We start from the raw sequence: 24,506 nt of genomic DNA, 5'->3' as shown, positions 1-24,506 counted from the left end.
GTATGTCTATGTGCATTTGAGCATTTGTAGACCTCCAGTATCCCCAGACATCCCTCACTCTGCATCTGTCTCTTAAGAACACACCATCTCCCATTCTGGAACTCTCAGCTGAATCCAAACACACCATCTCCCATTCTGGAACTCTCAGCTGATTCCAAACACACCATCTCCCATTCTGGAACTCTCAGCTGATTCCAAACACTTCATCTCCCATTCTTTAACTCTCAGCTGATTCCAACAGCAGGCCCTCACCAAGAACATCCAATCAGGGTTGGGTATAGCCAGTCCATTAGGTTAAGTAAATAAATCACCCAGGCAGTAATGCATCTCATAAACCAAAACACACCTCTCACCAGCCCAACTAATTGCCCACTGTTGTTCTCATTAAAGTAATATACTGGTAAAAGCCTTTTCTCTCACTCCCCGACTCAGCCACATACTGATGATACAGTGCCCTCAAGTGGTCTTGAAAAGAACAGCGTGTTCCCTATTTTTCTGCATTACTGTATCATCTGTGGTGTCTGGCACCCTGTGGTGAAAAGATGACTAAAATTGACTGGCTATTTTGTGTTTGTAAATTGTCTGTATTGTAACAAACTGCAAAGTTGTCTCAGAATGGTTTTATTGGTTATGCACCAAAACACACGAACGTCATGCAACACAAGGGAGGTCAATTAAACAAGCACGATACACAAACAGGGTAGTCACATACAATACACCAGGTAAACACATGAGGTACAACATACCAGCTAACACATACATGACAAGGTAAACGCAATTACTCTCACTAAAACCAACATCAACATTACACACACACACACATACACTGCACAGCACCATGGGAGTTCAGTCATGAACCAGCTAGGCTCAGTTCACTACAGTATTTTTAAATTCCTTTTGTGAAGCGACCTTTTTTAAGTGTCTTGAAAAGTGCTTTATAAATAAAATGTATTATTATTATTATTATTATTATTATTATGTTATATTATATTAGGCCTATATTATTATGAAGTCGCGGCCCCTGATGCCACCTTGTTTTTTGATAAGCCGTGGCACCCGTGTGCACTTGTACCCAGTAGCGAAGTCACGTGACTAGTTATATCAAAATAAAAGTCGCCGTTGCCTATGCCACATACATTATTATAGCAAGTGTCATGCTGTCATGGTGGGTCTGTAAGCAGGTCACTCCTGTTGCCACTTAATTTCCCCCACAAAATAGGCTACATCCAAAAATATCCTGGTATGACAAATATAGATTTGGCACATCAATGGGGCATAAAGACAGTGCTAGCCTATCTTTTTTGAAGCAAATGTACACCACTTCTTCTGTTATGGTTTTAATTTCAAACTGTTTCCAATATTCCTGCATAGACTCTTTCAAAATGACCCTGCCGGCTATTCTTTTCCATGTTAAAAACAACAGTTTCTGATAGCGCTTGAAGAAATTTAAGAAATTTTCATTAAAGCAGCTTGGCTATGGAGTTAACCCACCATCTTGTGAATTGAACTTTTAGAGTATTTTTGGCGAATCTCAAGCCAAGTCAGAATTTCTTATTTGATTGGTTGAAATGTAGGGCTAGGCCTAAAGAACTCGAATGGCAGTCCGGCTACAGCTTCAACCTCTTGCTCTACTGGGCAGTTCAGTGTCAGACTTTTAGTTTGACACTATGCTACAGCTCAAAGTAGCATCAGCTGCTAATGCGCTGCGCTCTGAGTGTGGGCGTTTGTTTATCACTATTTCAGCTCACTACATTCAGTTGTGTTTCACTTACAGTAGACCATATCATAGGTTTGGCCGCTGGAGGTCATGGCTACTCCTGAAAACTTCTCCGGTGAGGTGCGAGACCGGCCGGAGCCTTCCTTCCCCCGGGATGGCAGCCCGAGCTCCGTGGACACAGACACGGCTGTCATCTTGCTCGGAGCCGGAGTCACAGCAATCACACATCCGCTGCTCTATGTCAAACTCCTCATCCAGGTACGGATTCTGTGATGTATGCGGTCACTTATTGGCAGAAAGCAGTTACTCCCGTGCCTAGCCTTTGCCGCCTGCGCTGTCCCTCTCCTTACTGTCCTGTCCAGTCCAGTGGATAAGAACATTCTGTCTCCTGTCAGTGTTGGCATTGCTGACTGACTGACTCGAACAACCACCGCTATCCGAGCTGCCATCTCATTCGGATAAATAAACAGCTATGGCCGTAAAACCGCTATAAGCCTCATCATCACAAAGGTATAGATCAGTGTAGTAAGTCGGCTAGGCTAAGTTAATGGGAGCTCTTTAATATCTAATAGCCTACTTAAGGGATGGATTCGTTTTCAGAAGGAGAAATTGGATAATAATATCAGTGGAGTGTGTAGACCTTTTAATACGAACGGAAATGTGAATATAACATGCTGTAATGTATGTAGCCTAAACATTTGTGGTGAATATTTAGGTAATGTGTGACGTCGGATTGTTACCGTGGTAAAGTTGGTTTTATATTGGACGTTGGATATTCGACACATTCGAAAAATCTATTTAGCACTGACTACCATGGTCAAGTTTGTGTCAAACCAACTTTAATGTGTTTAAACAAGGTCTGCCTATATTACACAAAGCTTCTTTTGTCCAAAAACCCATGTTTTGATTTTATGAATTTTTTATGCTGATAAAAGATTTCAATCTATTATGCGGCTTCACCTTTTGACTTACCCATACTAAAACACATCTCCTGAACTCAGCTTACTGCCCTTTCTAGGACACAAAGCTTCTTTTCCCCTAAAACCTGCTCTTTGATTTTATACAATTTTTAATGTTAAATGTTTCAAATCTATTATGCGGCTTGCCTTTTTGACCTACCCATGTCAAAACACATCTGGTGAACTTGGATTACTGCTCTATATAGTACACAAAGCTTATTTTTCCCCAAAACCCATTCTTTGATTTTACAAATATTCTTTAATGTAAAAAAAATGCTTTAAATCTATAATGCGGCTTGACCTTTTGACCTACCCATGTCAAAACACATCTGTTGCACTCAGCTAATTGCCCTACATATATGTACACAAAGCTTCTGTTTTTCAAAAACTCATTCTTTGATTTTATATTAATATTTTACTATTCAAAAATGCTATAAATCTATTATGCGACTTCCACTTTCGACCTACCCATGTTAAAACACATCTGTTACACTCAGCTAACTGCCCTTCATAGTACACAAAGCTTATTTTTTCAAAAAACTCCCTCTTTGATTTTATATAAATTTCTTACTATAAAAAAATGTTATAAATGTATTATGTGCCTTCCCCTTTTGACCCACCCATCTCAAAACACATCTGCTGCACTCATCTAACTGCCCAACATAGTACACAAAGCTTCTTTTTTCCAAAAACTCCCTCTTTGATTTTATATACATTTTTTACTGTCAACAAACGCTATAAATGTATTATGCGGCTTAACCTTTTGACCGACCCATGTCAAAACACATCTGCTGCACTCATCTAACTGCCCTACATAGTACACAAAGCTTCTTTTTTCCAAAAACTCCCTCTTTGATTTTATATACATTTTTTACTGTCAACAAACGCTATAAATGTATTATGCGGCTTAACCTTTTGACCGACCCATGTCAAAACACATCTATTGCACTCAGGTAACTGCCCTACACAGTACACAAAGCTTTATTTTTTCCAAAAACTCCCTCTTTGATTTTACATAAAAAAAATTACTGTAAATTTTTTTTAGAAATCTATTATGTGCCATCCCCTTTTGACCCACCAATCTCAAAACACATCTGCTGCACTCATCTAACTGCCCTACATAGTACACTAAGCTTCTTTTTTCCAAAAACTCCCTCTTTGATTTTATATACATATTTTACTGTCAACAAACGCTATAAATCTATTATGCGGCTTGACCTTTTGACCTACCCAAGTCAAAACGCATCTATTGCACTCAGGTACCTGCCCCACATAGTACACAAACCTTCTTTTTTCCAAAAACTCACTCTTTGATTTTATATAAATTTTTTACTATTAAAAATGCTATAAATCTATTATGCGACTTCCCCTTTCGACCTACTCATGTCAAAAAACATCTGCTGCACTCAGCTAACTGCCCTTCATAGTACACAAAGCTTCTTTTTTCCAAAAACTCCCTCTTTGATTTTATATACATTTTTACAGTAAAAAAAAAATATAAAATCAAAGAGGGAGTTTTTGGAAAAAAGAAGCTTTGTATACTATGAAGGACAGTTAGCTGAGTGCAAGAGATGTGTTTTAACATGGCTAGGTCGAAAGTGGAAGTCGCATAATAGATTTATAGCATTTTTGAATATTAAAACATTTATATAAAATCAAAGAATGAGTTTTAAAAAAAATAAGCTTTCTGTACTATGTAGGGCAGTTACCTGAGTGCAATAGATGTGTTTTGACATGGGTAGGTCAAAAGGTCAAGACGCATAATAGATTTATAGCATTTTTGAATAGTAAAATATTAATATAAAATCAAAGAGGGAGTTTTTGGAAAAAAGAAGCTTTGTGTATTATGAAGGGCAGTTAGCTGAGTGTAACAGATGTGTTTTAACATGGGTAGGTTGAAAGTGGAAGCCGCACAATAGATTTAAAGCATTTAAAGCATTTTTTTTTACATTAAAAATATTTATAAAAATCAAAGAATGGGTTTTTGGGAAAAAGAAGCTTTGTGTACTATATAGAGCAGTAATCCGAGTTCACCAGATGAGTTTTGACATGGGTAGGTCAAAACGGCAAGCCGCATAATAGATTTGAAACATTTAACATTAAAAATTGTATAAAATCAAAGAGTAGGTTTTAGGGAAAAAGGAGCTTTGTGTACTAGAAAGGGCAGTAAGACGAGTTCAGGAGATGTGTTTTAGTATGGATAAGTCAAAAGGTGAAGCTGCATAATAGATTGAAATTTTTTATCAGCATAAAAAATTCATAAAATCAAAACATGGGTTTTTGGACAAAAGAAGCTTTGTGTAATATAGGCAGGCCTTGTTCAAACACATTAAAGTTGGTTTGACACAAACTCGACCCTCATAGTCAGTGCTAAATAGATTTTTCGAATGTGTCGAATATCCAACGTCCAATATAAAACCAACTTTACCACGGTCGGATTGTTTAGTTCACGGCGCAGGCTCTGCAGCTGATAAACTGATAACTACACGTGTGCCCGGGAGATACAAGGCCTCTGGCATCTTCTCACAGCCACTCTAGTTTCTGAATGGTTCCTCTTGGGTCTAACTTCTGCATAGGCCTACTCTTAGGTCTAGTTTCTGCATGGGTAATCCTACTCTTAGGTCTTAGCAGACTCAGGTCAGCTGTTATAGCCTAGTACTGTCTATAGTCATTCAGGGTGAAGAACAGCCAATTGGACATCCAATTTAGTCTTACAATGACTATTCAAACTGAATGGTTGTATCTATGCCGTTTGTTACACTCCTGATTGTTTCAGTGAAAGTCATGCAGAGTTTACCAGCCTACTCAAATGTAATGCTAAGTGTGTGTGTGTGTGTGTGTGTGTGTGTGTGTGTGTGTGTGTGTGTGTGGGGAGGGGGGGGTGGTACCAGAACAACCATTTTCACCAGAGACTTTCTAATGAGGATAGGCTACAGCACTCAAAAAATCCTCCATAGTAATGCATGGGGTTAGTTTGTCGTGAAGCCTTACGCACACACATTTCTGCCGAAATAGATGCCCGATAAGTGCCCAAAAAGCGTTGCAATATGGCCGCAGAGTGGAGGTACTTGCTAAAAGGACTTTGGTCCTAGCTCGAGTTGCTGCAGCCAGCAGCTAAGGCAGCCATGTTCATGCTCCCAGTGTGTAGCGCTGTAGCTGCAGCAACTTGAGCTAGGTAAAACCAATTGTTTCAGTTTTGTTCATACTGACAGTATCAAAGTCAAAGTCAAAGTCAAAGTCAAAGTCTGCTTTATTGTCAATTTCTTCACATGTTCCAGACATACAAAGAGATCGAAATTACGTTTCTCACTATCCCACGGTGGAGACAAGACATATTTTAACAATTTTAAGTCCACAGACAAACATAACATTCAAGTAAACAAAAAAGTAAGTAAATAAGTAAATAAGAGGGCACATATAATGAAAAAATAAGAGCAGCAAAATTTGGTTGAAATTGTGCATAGACAGTCAATAAAATAAAATACTAGTGCAAAGTCAGGCCAATAAGAGGCTGAGGTAGTTCTGTTTGACCTAAGTAAGAAATAAAGTGGCATAGTGGTGCAAGTTATGTAAGAGCAGCAGAAGTGTTGTGTTTCCAGGACAACAACAACAAGTTGCAAAGTGTACAAGTGTGCAAGTGGAGTGGTGCAGGCGGCCATTTGTGGGTCCAATGTCCAGGATGTTATGTAGCTGAGGGTGGAGGGGGGAGAGGAGGGAGAGAGTTCAGCATCCTAACAGCTTGGTGTATGAAGCTGTTGGTGAGTCTGGTAGTGCGGGAGCGCAGGCTTCTGTACCTCTTCCCAGAGGGCAGTAGATCAAACAGATTGTGAGCGGGGTGACTTGCATCACTCACAATTTTGGTCGCCTTGCGGGTGAGGTGGGTGGTGTAAATGTCCTTCAGGGAGGGGAGTGAAGCACCAATAATCCTTCCAGCTGTGTTCACTATGCGCTGCAGGGCTTTCCTGTTGTATTCAGTGCAGCTTCCGCCCCACACAGCGATACAGCTGGAGAGGATGCTCTCAATGGTGCCTCGGTAGAATGTGGTCATGATGGCTGGTGGAGCACTTGCTCGCCTGAGTTTCCGCAGGAAGTACAGGCGGCGCTGAGCTCTCTTCGCCAGTGATGCTGTGTTGGTGGTCCAGGAGAGGTCTTCACTGATGTGCACCCCCAGGAATTTGGTGCTGCTCGCTCTCTCCACCACAGCACCGTCGATGGTCAGTGGCAGGTGTTGGGTGTGACCTCTCCGGAAGTCAACAACAATCTCTTTGGTCTTGCTGACGTTCAGCAGGAGGTTGTTGTCCCTGCACCACGTGGTCAGATGGTCGACCTCCAACCTGTATTGAGTCTCGTCGCCCTTGGTGATGAGACCCACCAGAGTTGTGTCGTCAGCAAATTTCACTATGTGATTGTTGCTGTAGGTTGCAGTGCAGTCATGCGTCAGCAGGGTGAAGAGCAGCGGACTGAGCACGCAGCCTTGGGGGGCCCCTGTGCTCAGTGTGATGCTGCTTGAGGTATTGTTGCCAACACGTACTACTTGAGGCCTCTGACAGAGGAAGTCCAGTAGCCAGTTGCAGAGGTAGGTACTGAGTCCCAGTTTGTCAAGTTTGCAGATGAGTTGTTGTGGTATTATGGTGTTGAATGCAGAACTGAAGTCTATAAACAGCAATCTCACATATGAGTCTCTTTTTTCCAGGTGGGTGAGGGCTGGGTGGAGGGCAGAGCAGATTGCATCCTCTGTAGACCGTTTGGCTCGGTATGCAAACTGGAAGGGGTCCAGGGTGGGGGGGAGAATGGATTTGATATGTGACATGACAAGCCGCTCAAAGCACTTCATGATGATGGGTGTCAGTGCCACAGGGCGGTAGTCATTGAAGCAGGATGGAGCAGTTTTCTTCGGCACAGGTATGATGGTGGCAGCTTTGAAACAAGATGGGACGATGGCTTGCTTCAGGGAAGTGTTAAAGATGTCTGTGAAGACATCCTTAAGCTCCCCTGCGCAGTCCTTCAGCGCACGACCAGGGATGTTGTCTGGACCTGTTGCCTTACGGGTGTTGATAGCAGCAAGTGTCCTCTTCACGCTGTCGGCAGAGAGGCACAGGGGCTGCTCATGTAGAGGGGGATGGGTCTTCTGTGGGCAGGTGCTGTTTTGTGCTTCAAAGCGAGCAAAGAAGCGGTTCAGGTTGTTGAGCAGAGGGATGTTGCTCTCGCAGCTCTGTGGCGCGGGCTTGTAGTCCGTGAGGGCCTGAATGCCCTGCCATAGGCTTTGTGCGTTCCTGCTGTCTTTGAAGTGGGTGGTTATCTTGTGAGTGTATTCCTTTTTTGCTTCCTTGATGCCACGGGACAGGTTGGCTCTCGCTGTTCTCATGCCAGTTTCATCCCCAGCTCTGTAGGCTTTGTCTCTGGCCCTCAGCAGCCTGAGGACATCCCCTGTCAGCCATGGCTTCCAGTTAGCCCGAGTGATGATGTCTTTTGTGTGGGTCACATCATCGATGCACTTGGTGATGTAAGAGGTTACAGTGTCTGTATACTCCTCTATGTCTGTCTGGTTGTTGTAAGTGGCTGCCTGCTTAAACATTTCCCAGTCTGTTGTGTCAAAGCAGTCTTGAAGAGCATCGGAGGCTCCCTCAGGCCACACTTTTACCTGCTTGCGAACCGGTTTGTTCACTTTTACCCTTTGTCTGTATGCGGGCATTAGCATAACAGTGATATGGTCTGAAAGTCCAATGTGGGGGAGGGGGGTGGCTTTGTATGCTCCTTTGTGTGTAGTGTAGACCAGGTCCAGGATGTTATCTCCTCTTGTTGGAAAATCAACATGCTGGTGTAGCTTTGGAAGTACAGTTTTAAGGTTAGCATGGTTAAAATCTCCAGTGAAGATGGTGAAACCGTCTGGGTGTGCCGTCTGTTGTTCACTGACAGCCTGGTACAGTTCACTAAGAGCCGCGTTCTTATCGTTGTTGTTGTTGGTAGGCGGGATGTATACTGCGACTAGCAGAATCGCAGTAATTTCCCTTGGCAGGTAAAAAGGACGGCACTTTATGATCATAAACTCTGCCAGTGGTGAGCAGTGTTTGCATACTACTACAGTGTCCCGGCACCATTCTTCACGGATGTAAACACAGATTCCTCCTCCTCGTGATTTACCTCCCTTTACAATGGCCCGGTACTCGGTGACGTTGAGAAATGGAGATCTATGTGAAAAATCACCGGAGTTCTCCTTTAAGTTTGAGCAGTAGTTGATTTTCAAAGTTAGTTGCACTCATCCTTGGTCACTTTGCAGTGAACAGTAATCCAGCACAACTGAAAAGCCCCTCACAGGCATCTGAGGCAGGCAGGCCAATGTTGAGTTGCAGAGTTTTTTTTATATTTGGAAACGAGCAGAAGGTTCAGCAGATTAAAGGGCGTTGGACTGGGGGGGAAAAGTGTGAAGTATAGGGCCCCAATGGAGGAGAGGGCCCTTTAAAAGTGGAATACGGGGGGCACAACATTTTCACCAGGCATTAGTAATAACTCAGGTAATCCACACATAAAAAATCCAAACAACTCCATTAGTAGAGTCATGTAATGAAGTGGAATAACACAGGGAAAAAGTATTAAACACGCTAAGAAAAAGCATAAGGCAAGGAAAGGGAAGGAACGAGCTGGAATCCGTAAGTAGTTAGAGAGTCTTTCTATCTGTGCAAGCTTGGTTAGTAGCCTACATATTGATGGGCTATAAAAAGGGTTTTCATTACCAAGGTGTCACACAAGAAACATTTCATGATGGATAAAAGCTCTCCCAAGACCTTTGCAACCGTATTGTTGCAAAACATATCAATGAAACTGGTTACAGATCCATTTTTAAAACTTCAGAATCTTCCAGTAAGCAGCATGGGAGCCATTATCTGCAAGTGCAGGAACATCACTGCATCATCAACCATGCACAGGATCTCCTCGCAATATTTCTGACCAGGGAGTCAAAAGGATAGTCAATTCCAATAGCCAAGGACCACTCGGAGAAAGCTCCAGAAAGATTTGAAGGCAGCCAATTCAATTAAGTTCAATTAAACAGTTCTGGAAGTAACTAAAGATCAGGATTCACAAGAGGGACCCCTGGAATCTGTTTAGAACAATGGGTCAAAATCACACCTGATACTGCGACTAATACATTTTGTCATTCAGGAAGCTTTTAACTTCCAAATTAAATGTCAAAATGAATGTCAGACGAAATTTAAAAGTTTGACTGACTGGATTTTGTATACAAAACATAGTGAAAACTGTCTAAGGTCACTCTCACTCTCCCTTGCTAAAGAGCTAAATGGTTTAGTCCGCCTGCACGATTCATAAGGTAGTCTATCTTTTGTTTAGTTGAGCATCGCTAGTAGTGGACCGCTCATTGTTGTGCTGCTGGTGCAATGTCTTTCTCCAAGAAAGCCAAGTCAGGTAACAAAAAACAAAGGCCAAAACAGGAGAGACATCAAAATGAGGGGAAACAACTGCTAATAAACTTCTTTCCAAAGAAAGGTGAGCACAAACATCAAAACACGAAATCCCATGGTGTTTGCTTGAATCTCAATCACCTTCAGAAAGACTGCATGGCGCCAGCTTGATTCAGTCCTGTTGTAGGCTACATGCTGATCATTATCACTAGGCTAGTGGTTTAGGGCGCGTTTTTTTTTCTCTCCCTTTCTGTTCGATTTTATAAACTACTTAAAAAATACAAAATACACAGAAAAACTACTCAATACAGTAACGTGAGTAAATGTATTTTGTTACTTTCCACCTCTGCATATAGCTGGCATTTCATTTCAATGACATTTTTGTCAGTAGCATAGTGTGTGTATTTTGTGTCCTTTTGTTCTTTTTGAGGCTTTCTCTCTCTTTCTCTCTCTTTTCTCTTTCACTCGCCCCCTCTCATTCTCTCTCTCTCTCTCTTCCCCTCTCTTTCTCTCTCTCTTCCTCTCCCTCTCTCTCTCTTCCTCTCTCTCTCTCTTCTCAGGTGGGACATGAGCCTCTGCCCCCTACAGTGGGTACCACCATGTTTGGAAGGAAGGTGTTGTACCTGCCTGGCTTCTTCTCTTATGGTGACCGACAGACAGACACACACACACACACACACACACACACACACACACACACACACACACATACACACACACACACACACACACACACACAGTGCGGAGTTGAATAATATTTTACTACAAATGTTTTTTGTGTGTGTGTGTGCGTGCGTGCGTGTGCATGCGTGCGCGCATGTGTGTGTGTGTGTGCGTGCGTGTGTGTGTGTGTGTGTGAGCAGCACAGCACATTGTGCGCATCGATGGGAAGAGTGGGCTTTTCAGGGGTCTTTCCCCCCGGATTGTGTCCAGTGCCATATCTACTGTGGTGCGCAGCAGGGTCAAACAGGTGTGTGTTTCACTCCAACAGTCACCTCAAATACACTACATAAAATACACAAATAACACACAGTTACTGTATCTAAAACACACACACACAGGGTCTGCCTTCAAGTCGAGTCACTTGTAGCAGGCGTCAAGGTACCAGCTGTGACATTTGTTTCGGACAGCCTAGCAAGATAGCAGCACAGAACGCTAACGCCAAGATACCAGTAAGCAGAATAACGTAACGCTTGACCGCAACAAGAGCTGCTCACAATTAAATAGCATTTTGGAAGTTGAAGGATAAACCTACACTGCCTTCAATGCCCCCATGCTTCACTCCCCTGTTAGACACACACATGCACACACACGCACGCACGAACGCACGCACGCACACGCACGCACACGCACACACACACACACACACAGTCACCAAACACACTCAAACACACTATATACAGTAAATAACACACAGCTATGTGAATAATATATAAATAACACACACACACACACACACACAAAGTCACCTTAAAGACACTGAGGGTGCGAGTTTGACAACAGTGAAACTGAAACTAAGTCAGTCAGATAAGCTAAGTCAGACGCACCAAGTGGGCTAAGTCTGGCCAGAGTGAAGTTAATAAAGTTAATATAAGATAGATACATACATCAGAATTTAACACTGAGTCTGGCCACAGTGAAGTTAATAAGGTTAATAAAGTTAATATGGTTATGGTTATGGTTGTGGTTATGGTTGTGGTTATGGGTATGGTTATGGTTATGGTTATGGTTGTGGTTATGGTTATGGTTATGGTTATGGTTGTGGTTATGGTTATGGTTATGGTTATGGTTGTGGTTATGGTTGTGGTTATGGTTATGGTTATGGTTATGGGATTTTGCAGATGCCTTTGTCCAAAGCGACACACAAATACAAAAACAACATAATATTTAAAATATAACAGGGAACAGATTAGAATGTTGGTCAAACTATAATAAGGAGAATAGCAATAATAAACAACAATGTCAATTCAATCAATAGCCTAATAAAATAAGCAATGAAAATTAGGGGAAAGCAATAATAAACAATAATGTCCATTCAATCAGTAATATATAAAAAACAATGACATGGTAAGACTATATTAAGGAGAATATCAATAATAAACAATAATGTCAAATTAATCAACAGCCTAATGGAAATAAAACAATATTATACAAACCATAATGCATAAGAAGCGCTTAAAGAACTAAGTACATGTTGAATAGGAATGTCTTTAGACCCCTCTTAAACGACCCAAAACTACCACAGGAACGGAGAGCACTGGGCAACTCATGCCACCAACATGAAACCACTGAGGAATAGAGTCTTGAATTAGACCTAGTGTTTATGACTGGTCGACATAACAGACGGTCATGAGAAGACTGCAGTGGGCGGTTGGGGATGTATGCCTTGATTATTGAATTAAATTAATAAAGATACATTAATATAAGATACATACATACATCAGAAATTAACACTGAGTCCGGCCAGAGTGAAGTTAATATAAGGTGAATAAAGTTAATATAAGATAGATAGATGGATAGATAGATAAATAGATAGATAGATAGATACATCAGAATATAACACTGTGTTTGTGTGTGTGTGTGTGTTTGTGTGTGTGTGTGTGTGTGCAGGCTATCCCAGCCAAGGAGGCAGAGAGCATGCCCACCAGAGACGACCTGAAGACATCACTGAGGAAAGTGATGAGAGAGGTGAGCTACACGTACATACACACACACACACACACACACGCACACACACACACACACGCACACACACACGCACACACACACACACACGCACACACACACACACACACACACACACACACACACACACACACACACAGATAGGAAAGAGCTGAACTCGAAGAGTGATGCTCTGTAGTTTGTGGTCTCGGAATGTCAGAACACTGTTAGGTTCTGAAGGGTTCAGAAGGGTTCTGTTGGATTCTGTTGGGTTCAGAAGGGTTCTGAAGGGTTCTGATGGGTTCTGTCGGGTTCTGATGGGTTCAGAAGGGTTCTGTCGGGTTCTGATGGGTTCTTGTTTTCACAGACCTCCCAGGAGATGATAGTGCAGTGCCTGTCCAGGATAGCAACTCACCCCTTCCACGGTACTGACATATACACACACCCACACACACATATGCATGCATGCAAACACACACACACACACACACACACACATACATACATACATACATACATACATACATACATACATACATGTTTACACTCTCAAATCTCTTGTGAACTTCACTTCATGTCTCTAAGTGTGTGTGTGTGTGTGTGTGTGTGTGTGTGTGTGTGTCCTCTCCAGTGATCTCTGTGCGTTGCATGGCCCAGTTTGTGGGGCGGGAGGTCAAATACAGGTAGATCCGCTTGCTATCTCACATCACACGTGCATGATGCTGCTCTTAAGCTGTGTGTGTGATGGAGCACCGTGTGTGTGTTGACCTCAAGCATTTTGTGTTTTGTGTGTGTGTGTGTGTGTGTGTGTGTGTGTGCGCGCGTGCGTGTGTGCGTGCGTGTGCGTGTGTGTGTGTGTGTGAGGGAGGGGGGGGTGTGTGCGTGTGTATGTGTGTGTGCGTGTGTGTGTATGTGTGTGTGTGTGTGCGTGTGTTTGTGTGTGTGTACGTGCGTGTGTGTGTGTGTGTGTGTGTGTGCGTGCGCGTGCATGCATGTGTGTGTTTCTGTGGCAGGGGTCTGTTCAGCAGTATCATGAAGATCTTCCAGGAGGAGGGTCTCAGCGGCTTCTTTGTGTGAGTGACTGCAGCGTCAACATCAGCATGTTGTCATGGTGACTTAGCGTCAACATCAGCATGTTGTCATGGTGACAACAGCTGTTTCTATCAGCATGGTGTGATGACTGATTTTGAAATGGTTCTTAGTGATAATTGTCTGGGAACATAGCACTTTATAGTAGAAATTCATAGTAGATATCCTCATTGGTGTTGATTATGTAACTGTGTGTGTGTGTGTGTGTGTGTGTGTGAGTGTAGAGGTCTGGTGCCCCATGTTCTAGGAGAGGTCATGTTCCTGTGGTGCTGTAACCTGCTGGCTCACTTCATCAATACCTATGCAGTGGACGACAGCGTAAGCCACACACACACACACACACACACACACACACTTGTCTGGGCCAGTGTGTTTACAGGACTTGGGTATGAGTGGTAGGGGCAGCTGTGGCCTACTGGTTAGCGCTTTGGACTTGTAACCGGAGGGTTGCCGGTTTGAACCCCGACCAGTAGGCACGGCTGAAGTGCCCTTGAGCAAGGCACCTAACCCCTCACTGCTCCCCAAGCGCCGCTGTTGTTGCAGGCAGCTCACTGCGCCGGGATTAGTGTGTGCTTCACCTCACTGTGTGTACACTGTGTGCTGACTGTGTTTCACTAGGCCTTTTCACACAGAGATCACGCTAAATTTGCGGGAAGAGGGGACGTCTTTTTGCCGTCTTTTTGTGTCTGAAAGCGAGGTGAAAATTTGCCGGCCTGCTGATCTGTTCACATGATGCGGCATTTTGGGGAGCCAGGAGGCAGGATCAGCTATAGTAAATTAAATTGTGATGTGCAACAGGGGGCGTGTAGAGTGATAGTCGTAGGCCTTATGTCCGTGGGCCTTTAGATATAGCAGGTGTGTGATTTCAAAAACCATGGCGGGAGAACCGACTGCCATTTGGTCAGCTTGCATTTGCTTTGCTGTTGCTGTTAGAATGTTAAATTCTTGCGATAGATGTCTTCAGACAATAAAACGTAATTTGGAAGGGAAATTGAAGAGAAGAGTTGCCCCTTGCCTTGGCCGTACAATGTGTGTACAATTTATTCATGACATCGTTCAATATTACAACAATAAAAATAGCTTGTGTACTGTCTTAATTGAAACATGCTTCGCGCACAAATGATAGCCTAGGGCAAAGAGAACAGACATCTCAACATAAGGATACATTAGAAGATGATGATTAGTGCAAACTTTGTCACACGACGTGATAAGCAGTTCTTTAAAAACGCAACGTTCCATTCAGTCATAAATCATTCAAGCGTAGGCCAAGTGCTCGTCATAAAAAGAAAACAGCAGCTTAATATTTTTCAGGTGTTTAACAGTAGGCCTAGGTGCACTGTTAGCAGTTATGCCGAAGGCAGTGAGATTATTAGGCATTGCATCCTGTCACTCAACATCGCAGTTCGGGTTGATAAGATTCAGTTAATGCGAGTATGGATCGTCTCAAAGTTTGGGACAACCAAACAGCAGTGTAGGCAAAGCAAATCCTAATTGTTAGGTTACCATAGCTGTCTTTTCTCTAGGCCTGGGCCTATCGGAAATCGCGACATAAGCACATTGGTTTCTTTTTTCTTTTCTTTCTTGTTCGCGTGTTGGGTAGTGAAGCGATAATGCATTTAAAGCAGTACATCATGTGAGCCAGAGCCGATATGGCCAGAGCTGCTGCTCTGTAATGGTATTTCTGTCCCACCCAAATTTGCTGAACTACTTGCGAAATTTTTAATCACGATTAATCGCTGAATTCCTATAGTTAATCACGATTAATCACATATTTTATCATATGATTAAAATTCTATTATTTTGCATTTCTGAACTTTCCAGGGGTCCATATTAACAATAAAGCAATTATTGTTTATCTTGATTGGGATTCAAATGAAAGCAAAGCAAGTTACTTTATTAACTGAACTTTATTTCAAATCAAATTTCAAAAGATGTGCAGCAGACCTGAGGCAACACAATATATTCTTCAGAAATATAGCTGATATAAACTGAAATAAATGCTACTGCAGAAGTGCATGCACAAAATGTAGGCCTACACACATTACAAAATATTATATTCATACTATGTTCATTATCTTTGAGTTCAGTTGAAAATAAGGAACTTTTCAACATGAGTGCATTGCCATTTTATAGGCCTACAGTCTATGGTGCACTGTCACTTGCCACACACATCAACGCCGAAGTTTTTAACAGGCAAACACTGGATATACAATGGATTTTATGGAGCAGCGACCAAATATAACTGAATCGTGATTTACACGGCTGCAAAGTGCGATGCTGGTGTGCGGAGTTGTATTGAAAAGAATGGAATCTAATGTAAATGAATGTCGAAAGCAGAGTGCATCGCAAATAGTAGCAGCCAAAGAGGAATGTTGATAACAGAACAAGTGACGGTGAAAAAATCTTTGGCGGCACACGACTAATGCGTCAGCCTAGGCTACTACTCTTTGGCCGGCTCGTTAGCCCAACCTAGTATGTGCAGCACAGAAAAGTGGATTTTGAGGGGTACAGCTCCATAGACCTCCTTGCATTCTGCACTCGTGGACGAGCGCCGTCATGTAGAACCACAGAAGGAACTGCAACCAGTTCAGAAACCGGAAGTTTTCCGAGAGTGGCAGTTCTCCCCTTATTAGACATTCTCTGACGTTCTGTTCGTCAGTGCATATTGTTTAGTTTCGGGTCTGGCTAGATCGGTGTGGTGTTGTAGTTCTAACGTTACTAGTTGTTGCAACAGCATGTGAAAAAACTACAAAGTTTGTTACACCAAAATGAACGTTAATCTCGCGATAAAAAAATTGACGCCGTTAAAATAGGTTTCCGTTAACGCCGTTAATAACGCGTTTAACTGACAGCACTAATTTAATCATATTTTTTTGCGCCCGTCTCCCTACCCATTCATCTTGGTGGAATACTTTGCAAACTTTCCCTCAACACATGACAAACCATATATCAGAATAAACAGCAAACCTTACCTAACATGAAGGTGTAAAGCATTCCCCTGCATAGTCAGCCATTCCAGAGTTATCCGGTTTTAAATTTGCAGCAATGTCTTTATGCATGTCTCCAACTTTGCGGTTCCTAATGTGTTTCAATTGTTCAATAAGTCTACATGATTTTATAACAGGCCAAATACAAAATAAATTTTACAAATATCGCCTAGATAAGCATTACAATCAGAGGATATAAATATAGGGCAGACAGACGCTCATGAGTTCATGCTTTGTTTTATCGCTGGATTTTAAGATAGCCTATTATGGCAACTGATTGCATTCCAAGCTACAGTCAACTCTAGCAGGCATTGAATGACTGGAGACTTTGTGAATTTATAGATTGACATAATGTGCTGTCTCTGCGATTGCTGCTTTTGATCAGTTAGATTTATTTGCAATCTCCTGTGGTGGGCTGGACATAGCATTGAATTGCCCGACCAGATTCCCCTTTCCGCCTTGACCCATTCACACTGGTGGCAGAACGAAAAAACTAGGCAAAATGTCTAGGGGGCTTGGTAGTAAATTTGGCGAGACAATTTGTTCCGCCATTCCGCCTCTGTCTATGTGAAAGGGACAGTCGTTCCACGATTCTGGTACATAAAATCGCGGCGATTTTGCCAGTGTGAAAGGGCCTACTAATTCATGGATTGGGATAAATGCAGAGACCAAATTTCCCTCACGGGATGAAAAGAGTATATATAGTTATACTTACTTATACTGAGTGTGGGAATTGGAGGAACTCAACCCTAAACATCATTAGTATTAACAATTTCCTAGGTCTTAGTATTAACGAAGGTCTACTCTGAAATGTAGCTCGAATGTTATTCCTCATTTTAGTAACTAGTTTTGAGTATAAGTCTCTGCTAAATGAAAAAGTGTAAATGTAAAGGTGAATGTAAAGGGGAATGTATAGGGGAATGTATAGGTGAATGTAAAGGGGAATGTGAATCTATATGTGAATGTATAGGGGAATGTATAGGTGAATGTAAAGGGCAATGTATAGGGGAATGTACTGTATAGGTGAATGTATAGGGGAATGTAAAGGGGAATGTATAGGGGAATGTGAGTGTATAGGGGAATGTACATGGGGATGTAAAGGTCTTTGCTCCAGCTGTGTGGGAGTCAGACTGCTCTGATCTTCTATGTCTCTGTCTCCTCTTACAGTTCAGCCAGGCCCCTGCTGTCAGGAGCTACACCAAGTTTGTGATGGGGGTGAGTACACGCTTACCCGCACACTAATCAGTATACTAACCTCAGTGCACTAACTACAGCACATTAATCAGTATACTAACCTCAGTACACTAACTACAGTAGATTAATCAGTATACTAACCTCAGTACACTAACTACAGTAGATTAATCAGTATACTAACTACAGTACATTAATCAGTATACTAACCTCAATACATACATACATACTCTCCTCAATACTATATACTCACCTCAGTACTGCATACTCACCTCAGTACTGCATAGTCACCTCAGTACTGCATACTCACCTCAATACTATATACTCACCTCAGTACTGCATCACCTCAGTACTGCATCACCTCAGTACTGCATACTCTCCTCAATACTATATTCTCACCTTAGTACTGCATACTCTCCTCAATACTATATTCTCACCTTAGTACTGCATACTCACCTCAGTACTGCATCACCTCAGTACTGCATACTCACCTCAGTAATGCATACTCACCTCAGTACTATATACTCACCTCAGTACTGCATACTCACCTCAGTAATGCATACTCACCTCAGTACTATATACTCACCTCAATACTATATAATCACCTCAGTACTGCATCACCTCAGTACTGCATACTCTCCTCAGTACTGCATACTCACCTCAATACTATATACTCACCTCAGTACTGCATAATCACCTCAATACTATATACTCACCTCAGTACTGCATACTCACCTCAGTACTGCATACTCACCTCAGTACTATATACTCACCTCAATACTATATAATCACCTCAGTACTGCATAATCACCTCAGTACTGCATACTCACCTCAGTACTGCATACTCACCTCAGTACTGCACACTCACCTCAGTACACTAACCTCAGTACTGCATACTCACCTCAGTACTGCATCACCTCAGTACTGCATACTCACCTCAATACACTCACCTCAGTACTGCATACTCACCTCAGTACTGCATACTCACCTCAGTACTGCATACATACCTCAGTACTGCATACATACCTCAGTACTGCATCACCTACACTCACCTCAGTACTGCATACTCACCTCAGTACTGCCTACTCACCTTAGTACTGCATACTCAGTATACATACTTCAGTACACTGATCAGCACACTAACCTCAGTACACCATTTATTTCTCTATAGATCCCTTGCAAAACTGTTTCCTAAATACGTGTGTGTGTGTGTGTGTGTGTGTGTGTGTGTGTTCATGCAGATCGCCGTGAGCGTGCTAACATATCCATTCATGTTGGTGGCTGATCTGATGGCGGTCAACAACTGCGGGTGAGCAGAGAGGATTGTGGGAAAGTCCTGTGGTGTTCTAAAAGATATTCCCCTGTTCCCCTTGTTCCTGTACTGCAGCGGTATCAAACGGAACATAGACAGAACACACATAGAACCAGTAGGACAGAGAGGCTGCTCCCAGATCAGTGGGTTCCTGTTCTGAGCCCAGATCAGTGGGTTCCTGTTCTGAGCCTGAACTTGAGAGGAGCATCCTAAGGCTGGAATAGACTTGCTTTATGACCACGCGTTCACACAGATCTTTATGACCACGCGTTCACACGCATCTTTATGACCACGCGTTCACACGCATCTTTATGACCACGCGCTCACACGCATCTTTCCGGGGTCCTCCCCCAGAAAATGTTTAATTTGTTTGATGTGATTTCCTGTATTCTGGTGCATTTTGGGGATGGCCAATACTAAATTCAATCAGACTCATAGCCTACATCCTGATTTGTTGATATTGAGGCAATGATTCCATGCAAAGGCTTGAGCTTCAGGGCCCCCTGACCCCTTGGGCCCCTGGGCCTGGGCCTGGTAGGCCCGTGCAGTAGTCCATCCCTGCACACGCACTCACACGCGTTCACACGCCTTCACATGCGCTCACACGTCTGCAAATGCGCTCACACACGTTCACACACCTTCACACACGTTCACACGCCTTCACACACACTCACACACCTTCACACACGTTCACACGCCTTCACACACACTCACACGCATTCACATGCGCTCACACGTCTGCAAATGCGCTCACATGCGCTCACACGCACTCACACACGTTCACACGCCTTCACACACCTTCACATGCCTTCACACACACTCACATGCCTTCACATGCGCTCACACACGTTCACACACCTTCACATGCCTTCACATGCGTTCACACACGTTCACACACCTTCACACACCTTCACATGCCTTCACATGCGTTCACATGCGTTCACACACGTTCACACACCTTCACACGCCTTCACACGCGCTCACACGCCTTCACACGCGTTGGCTTGCACAGCTGGCTGCGTTGTGATCAAAACTTTGCTTCATTACTATGCAGCCATTGGCCATGTTACTGGAGGCATCACTTGGGGTCAGACGCAGAATCCAGACCCAGAGTTGTACTTCAAGCCAGCCTTGCATGATCGTGTACACTCTCAAACTAAACTATTGCCCCCAATGTTCATATTCAAATTGAGTTTGGAGGCCATGCACACTCGATGCACCAAACAGACAAAAAATACGCGTGGCATTCATGATGCGTACGCCACGTAGGTGTTGTTAAAAGATACGTGTGGCAGTCAAGATACGTATGCGTATGTTTTGTAAAAGCAAGTACATCCCAGGCCATAGCGATCACTTAGACCGTGAAATGGTTGCTTTGAGGTTGTATTGAGGTTATGATCAGGTTATAATTATGTTAGAGCCAAGATTGTAATGAAGTTATAGTGACATTGCAGTTATGTTAAGGTGAGTTGTGAAGCGGCCTTAATGAGTGTTGATGTTCTAATGAGGATGCATTGATGTTAAAATGAGGATGTATTAACGTTATAATGAGGTTGGATTAATGTTATAAAGAGGTTGGATTGATGTTATAATGAGGTTGGATTGACGTTATTGAGGTGTTGTGATGAGTTGTCTCTGCTCTCCTGTAGTCTGGCAGCTGGGTTGCCCCCCCACTCCCCACTCTTCAAGTCCTGGGTCCACTGCTTCAGCCACCTCAGCCAACAGGTGAAGCCTTTCTCACAAAGTCTACACACACACACATGCATGCACACACACAGACGTACACACACACACACACACACACACACACACACACATATAAGGACACACACACACACACACACACACACTCACACACACTCACACACACGCACACACACACACACACACACACACACACACACACACACACACACACATATAAGGACACACACACACACACGCACACACACTCACACACACGCACACACACACACACACATATAAGGACACACACACACACACACATAAGGATAAGCACAAACACACACACACACACACAAGGACAGACACACACACACACACACACACACACACACACACTGCAGAGCTCTGTCTCAAGGTGTTTAGTTGCACAATATTTGTGTTTGTCTCCAAAAGCAGCCAGATGTGTTTCATTAGAGGGGTGCTGTGTCATCACCCTCCACCCTCCTGTCACTCACAGCCTTGGCAGGAACCCCCAGGGTAGCAAGGCTGCCAGGGTGCAGGGTGGAAATGAGGTCACATTCACACCCTCAGGGAACATTGTTTTCATGACACTAAAGCTGGGCCATTCAGTATGGGGCAGTGTGGACAATGTGTGGCATCAGGCTGTGTGTGTGTGTGTATATTTATGTTTGTGTGTGTGTGTGTGTGTGTGTGTGTGCGCGTGTATGCGCGTGTGTATGCGTGTGTGTGTGTGTATATTTGTGTGTGTGTGTGTGTGCGTGTGTATGCGTGTGTGTGTGTGTGTGTGTGTGCATGTGTATGCGTGTGTGTGTGTGTGTGTGTGTGTGTGTGTGTGTGTGTGTGTGCGTGTGTATGTGTGTGTGTGTGTGTGTGTGTGTGTGTATATTTGTGTGTGCGTGTGTGTATGCGTGTGTGTGTGTGTATGCGTGTGTGTGTGTGTATGCGTGTGTATGTGTGTGTGTGTGTGTGTGTGTGTGTGTGTGTGTGTGTGTGTGTGTGTGTGTGTGTGTGTGTGTGTGTGTGTGTGTGTGTGTGTGTGTATGGTGTATGCGTGTGTGTGTGTGTATGCGTGTGTATGCGTGTGTATGCGTGTGTATGTGTGTATATTTGTGTGTGTGTGTGTGTGTGTGTGTATGCGTGTGTGTGTGTGTATGCGTGTGTGTGTGTATGCGTGTGTGTGTGTGTGTGTGTGTGTGTGTGTGTGTGTGTGTGTGTGTGTGTGTGTGCGCGTGTATGTGTGTGTGTGTGTGTGTGTGTGTGTGTGTCCACAGGGCCAGCTGTTCCGAGGCTCCAGCTTCTTCTTCCGCCGAGTGCCTGTGACTGCCCTGACCACCCTGCCTGTTGATTAGCCACGCCCACAAACAATGGCCCCGCCCAGCTGAGACGGGCCCGTCCTGTGTCTGGAGAAGCCACACCCTCTCCCTGTGACATCACCTGAACTCTGACTAATAACCCAAGGTGCCCTTTGACCTTGGCCATTGACCTTTTCATTGACCTTCACCCTAATCCTAGCACGTGCTGTGACCCCTTCTCTCAGGAATAACCCCACATCTACCGAGCGCCCCTTCTCTTCTCCTCCGCCTCCTCCTCACTCCTTTTTTCTCATCCTCCTTCTCTTTTTTCCTTCATCTTTATCTTCAGCCTCTTAACTTCTCCTCCTCATCCCTCTCTCCTCTCCCACTCCTTCTTCTCCTCTCCCCATCCCTTTCCCACTCCCACTTCTCCTCCTCATCCCTTTCTCCCTCTCTCCTCTCCTCTCCTCCTTCTTCTCATCCCTCTCTCCTCCTCTCCTCCTCCTCTGGTCTCTGTGCATGTGTGCCATCTCCATGCCCTCCCTGCATCAGTGCCAGTGTACTCCAGTCATGGGCCATGCCCGCTGCAGTGCCCTGTAGCGCTAGCGCCCCCCGCTGGTCTGACCTGCATACATACCTGCAGGGGTGCGGTGTGGTCCTCTCGCAGGGCGGGTTTCTCTTCCGTTGTGTTCTGTTGCTGTATCGTCTGATCCGTAACATGTCAGACTCAAAGTTGCTTTTTAATGACATATTGATCACAGAGCCACTTCAGTGTGGTCTCCCGTGGACTGGACACAGTCATCTAACTCGTGATCAATCTACCGGCCGTTGCACTCATTTATTTAAATCTTTATTACTGAATATTATTGATTTTTTTCCCCTTTCACAGCTTTATTTTTGTATTTATAGTTTTTAATATAACTTTTCATCACTTATCACTTTCTTGTTGGTTTCTTGTACCATGTTCATGCCAAAACCTTTTTTTTAATCTTCTGTTTTGTTTCATTTCATTTAGTTTGTGTTGTTGTTGTTGTTGTTGTTGTCTTCCTGTGTAGCGCACAGCATGTCCTGCGGTGGTCTGGGTCTGTCCCAGGTCCTGTGTAGCGCACAGCATGTCCTGCGGTGGTCTGGGTCTGTCCCAGGTCCTGTGTAGCGCACAGCATGTCCTGCGGTGGTCTGGGTCTGTCCCAGGTCCTGTGTTGCGCACAGCATGTCCTGCGGTGGTCTGGGTCTGTCCCAGGTCCTGTGTTGCGCACAGCATGTCCTGCGGTGGTCTGGGTCTGTCCCAGGTCCTGTGTAGCGCACAGCATGTCCTGCGGTGGTCTGGGTCTGTCCCAGGTCCTGTGTAGCGCACAGCATGTCCTGCAGTGGTCTGGGTCTGTCCCAGGTCCTGTGTTGCGCCGAGCAGGTCACTGTGGTTTCAGTTCTCATTCCACAACCCACATCATTCCCCACGCCGCCACTAGCTCTGGTTTAGACCTGGCCTGCTACTGGTCTTAATCTAGCTCTGGTTTAGACCTGGCCTGCTACTGCTCTTAATCTAGCTCTGGTCTGGATTTGATCTGGTATTGATCTGGTCTGGTTTTGACTTGATCTTGGTCTGAAACTGGTCTGGATTTGGATTTGATCTGGTCTAGATCTTGCCTCTTGGCCTGGGTCTGTCCCAGGTGTGCCCCAGGTGTGTCCCAGGTGTGTCCTAGGTGTGCCCCAGAGTTGGATGCCTTATGGCTCTGCAGCTGTAGATGCTTTGATCAGCACCAGTGATGTTTAAATGAGTCTGATCTGTGAGTGTGAGCACATGATAGTGTGGACATATCTACCTGGTGTGGACATATCTACCTGAGGTGGACATATCTACCTGGTGTGGACATATCTACCTGAGGTGGACATATCTACCTGAGGTGGACATATCTACCTGGTGTGGACATATCTACCTGGTGTGGACATATCTACCTGAGTTGGACATATCTACAGTACCTGATGTGGACATATCTACCTGAGGTGGACATATCTACCTGGTGTGGACATATCTACCTGAGTTGGACATATCTACCTGGTGTGGACATATCTACCTGATGTGAGGTGGACATATCTACCTGATGTGGACATATCTACCTGAGGTGGACATATCTACCTTGCATCTATGCTCACAGAGCATCACTATATCATGGTG

General features: G+C 43.9%; 1 protein-coding gene across 1 annotated transcript; it reads left to right on the top strand.

Annotated features, from left to right (window-relative positions):
* Positions 1 to 1,688: 1,688 nt before the first annotated feature.
* LOC143114147 (mitochondrial carrier homolog 1-like) lies at positions 1,689 to 24,261 on the top strand. The gene is made up of 13 exons (XM_076275627.1): positions 1,689 to 1,975; positions 10,652 to 10,736; positions 10,955 to 11,061; positions 12,702 to 12,779; positions 13,123 to 13,180; positions 13,387 to 13,438; positions 13,769 to 13,828; positions 14,069 to 14,162; positions 17,999 to 18,046; positions 19,264 to 19,331; positions 20,984 to 21,059; positions 22,313 to 23,447; positions 23,742 to 24,261. Exons 1-12 carry the CDS (start codon positions 1,808 to 1,810, stop codon positions 22,388 to 22,390), a joined length of 972 nt encoding a protein of 323 aa, XP_076131742.1. The 5' UTR covers positions 1,689 to 1,807; the 3' UTR covers positions 22,391 to 23,447; positions 23,742 to 24,261.
* The last annotated feature ends 245 nt before the right edge of the window (positions 24,262 to 24,506 follow it).

Source organism: Alosa pseudoharengus, unplaced genomic scaffold, assembly GCF_046254945.1.
Source record: "Alosa pseudoharengus isolate Yale_2024_CS ecotype anadromous, Long Island Sound unplaced genomic scaffold, YU_APseudo_1.1 YU_APseudo_1.1_scf_9, whole genome shotgun sequence".
NCBI classification, from domain to species: domain Eukaryota; kingdom Metazoa; phylum Chordata; class Actinopteri; order Clupeiformes; family Clupeidae; genus Alosa; species Alosa pseudoharengus.
This window is presented reverse-complemented; position numbering and strand designations above follow the sequence as displayed.

Excerpts from the sequence above, each read along its gene's own strand:
- LOC143114147 (XM_076275627.1), top strand. The coding sequence starts at position 1,808 with ATGGCTACTCCTGAAAACTTCTCCGGTGAGGTGCGAGACCGGCCGGAG. Across the intron at positions 13,181-13,386 it reads AGCAACTCACCCCTTCCACG|TGATCTCTGTGCGTTGCATG; the intron begins GTACTGACATAT and ends TGTCCTCTCCAG. Across the intron at positions 19,332-20,983 it reads ATGGCGGTCAACAACTGCGG|TCTGGCAGCTGGGTTGCCCC; the intron begins GTGAGCAGAGAG and ends GCTCTCCTGTAG.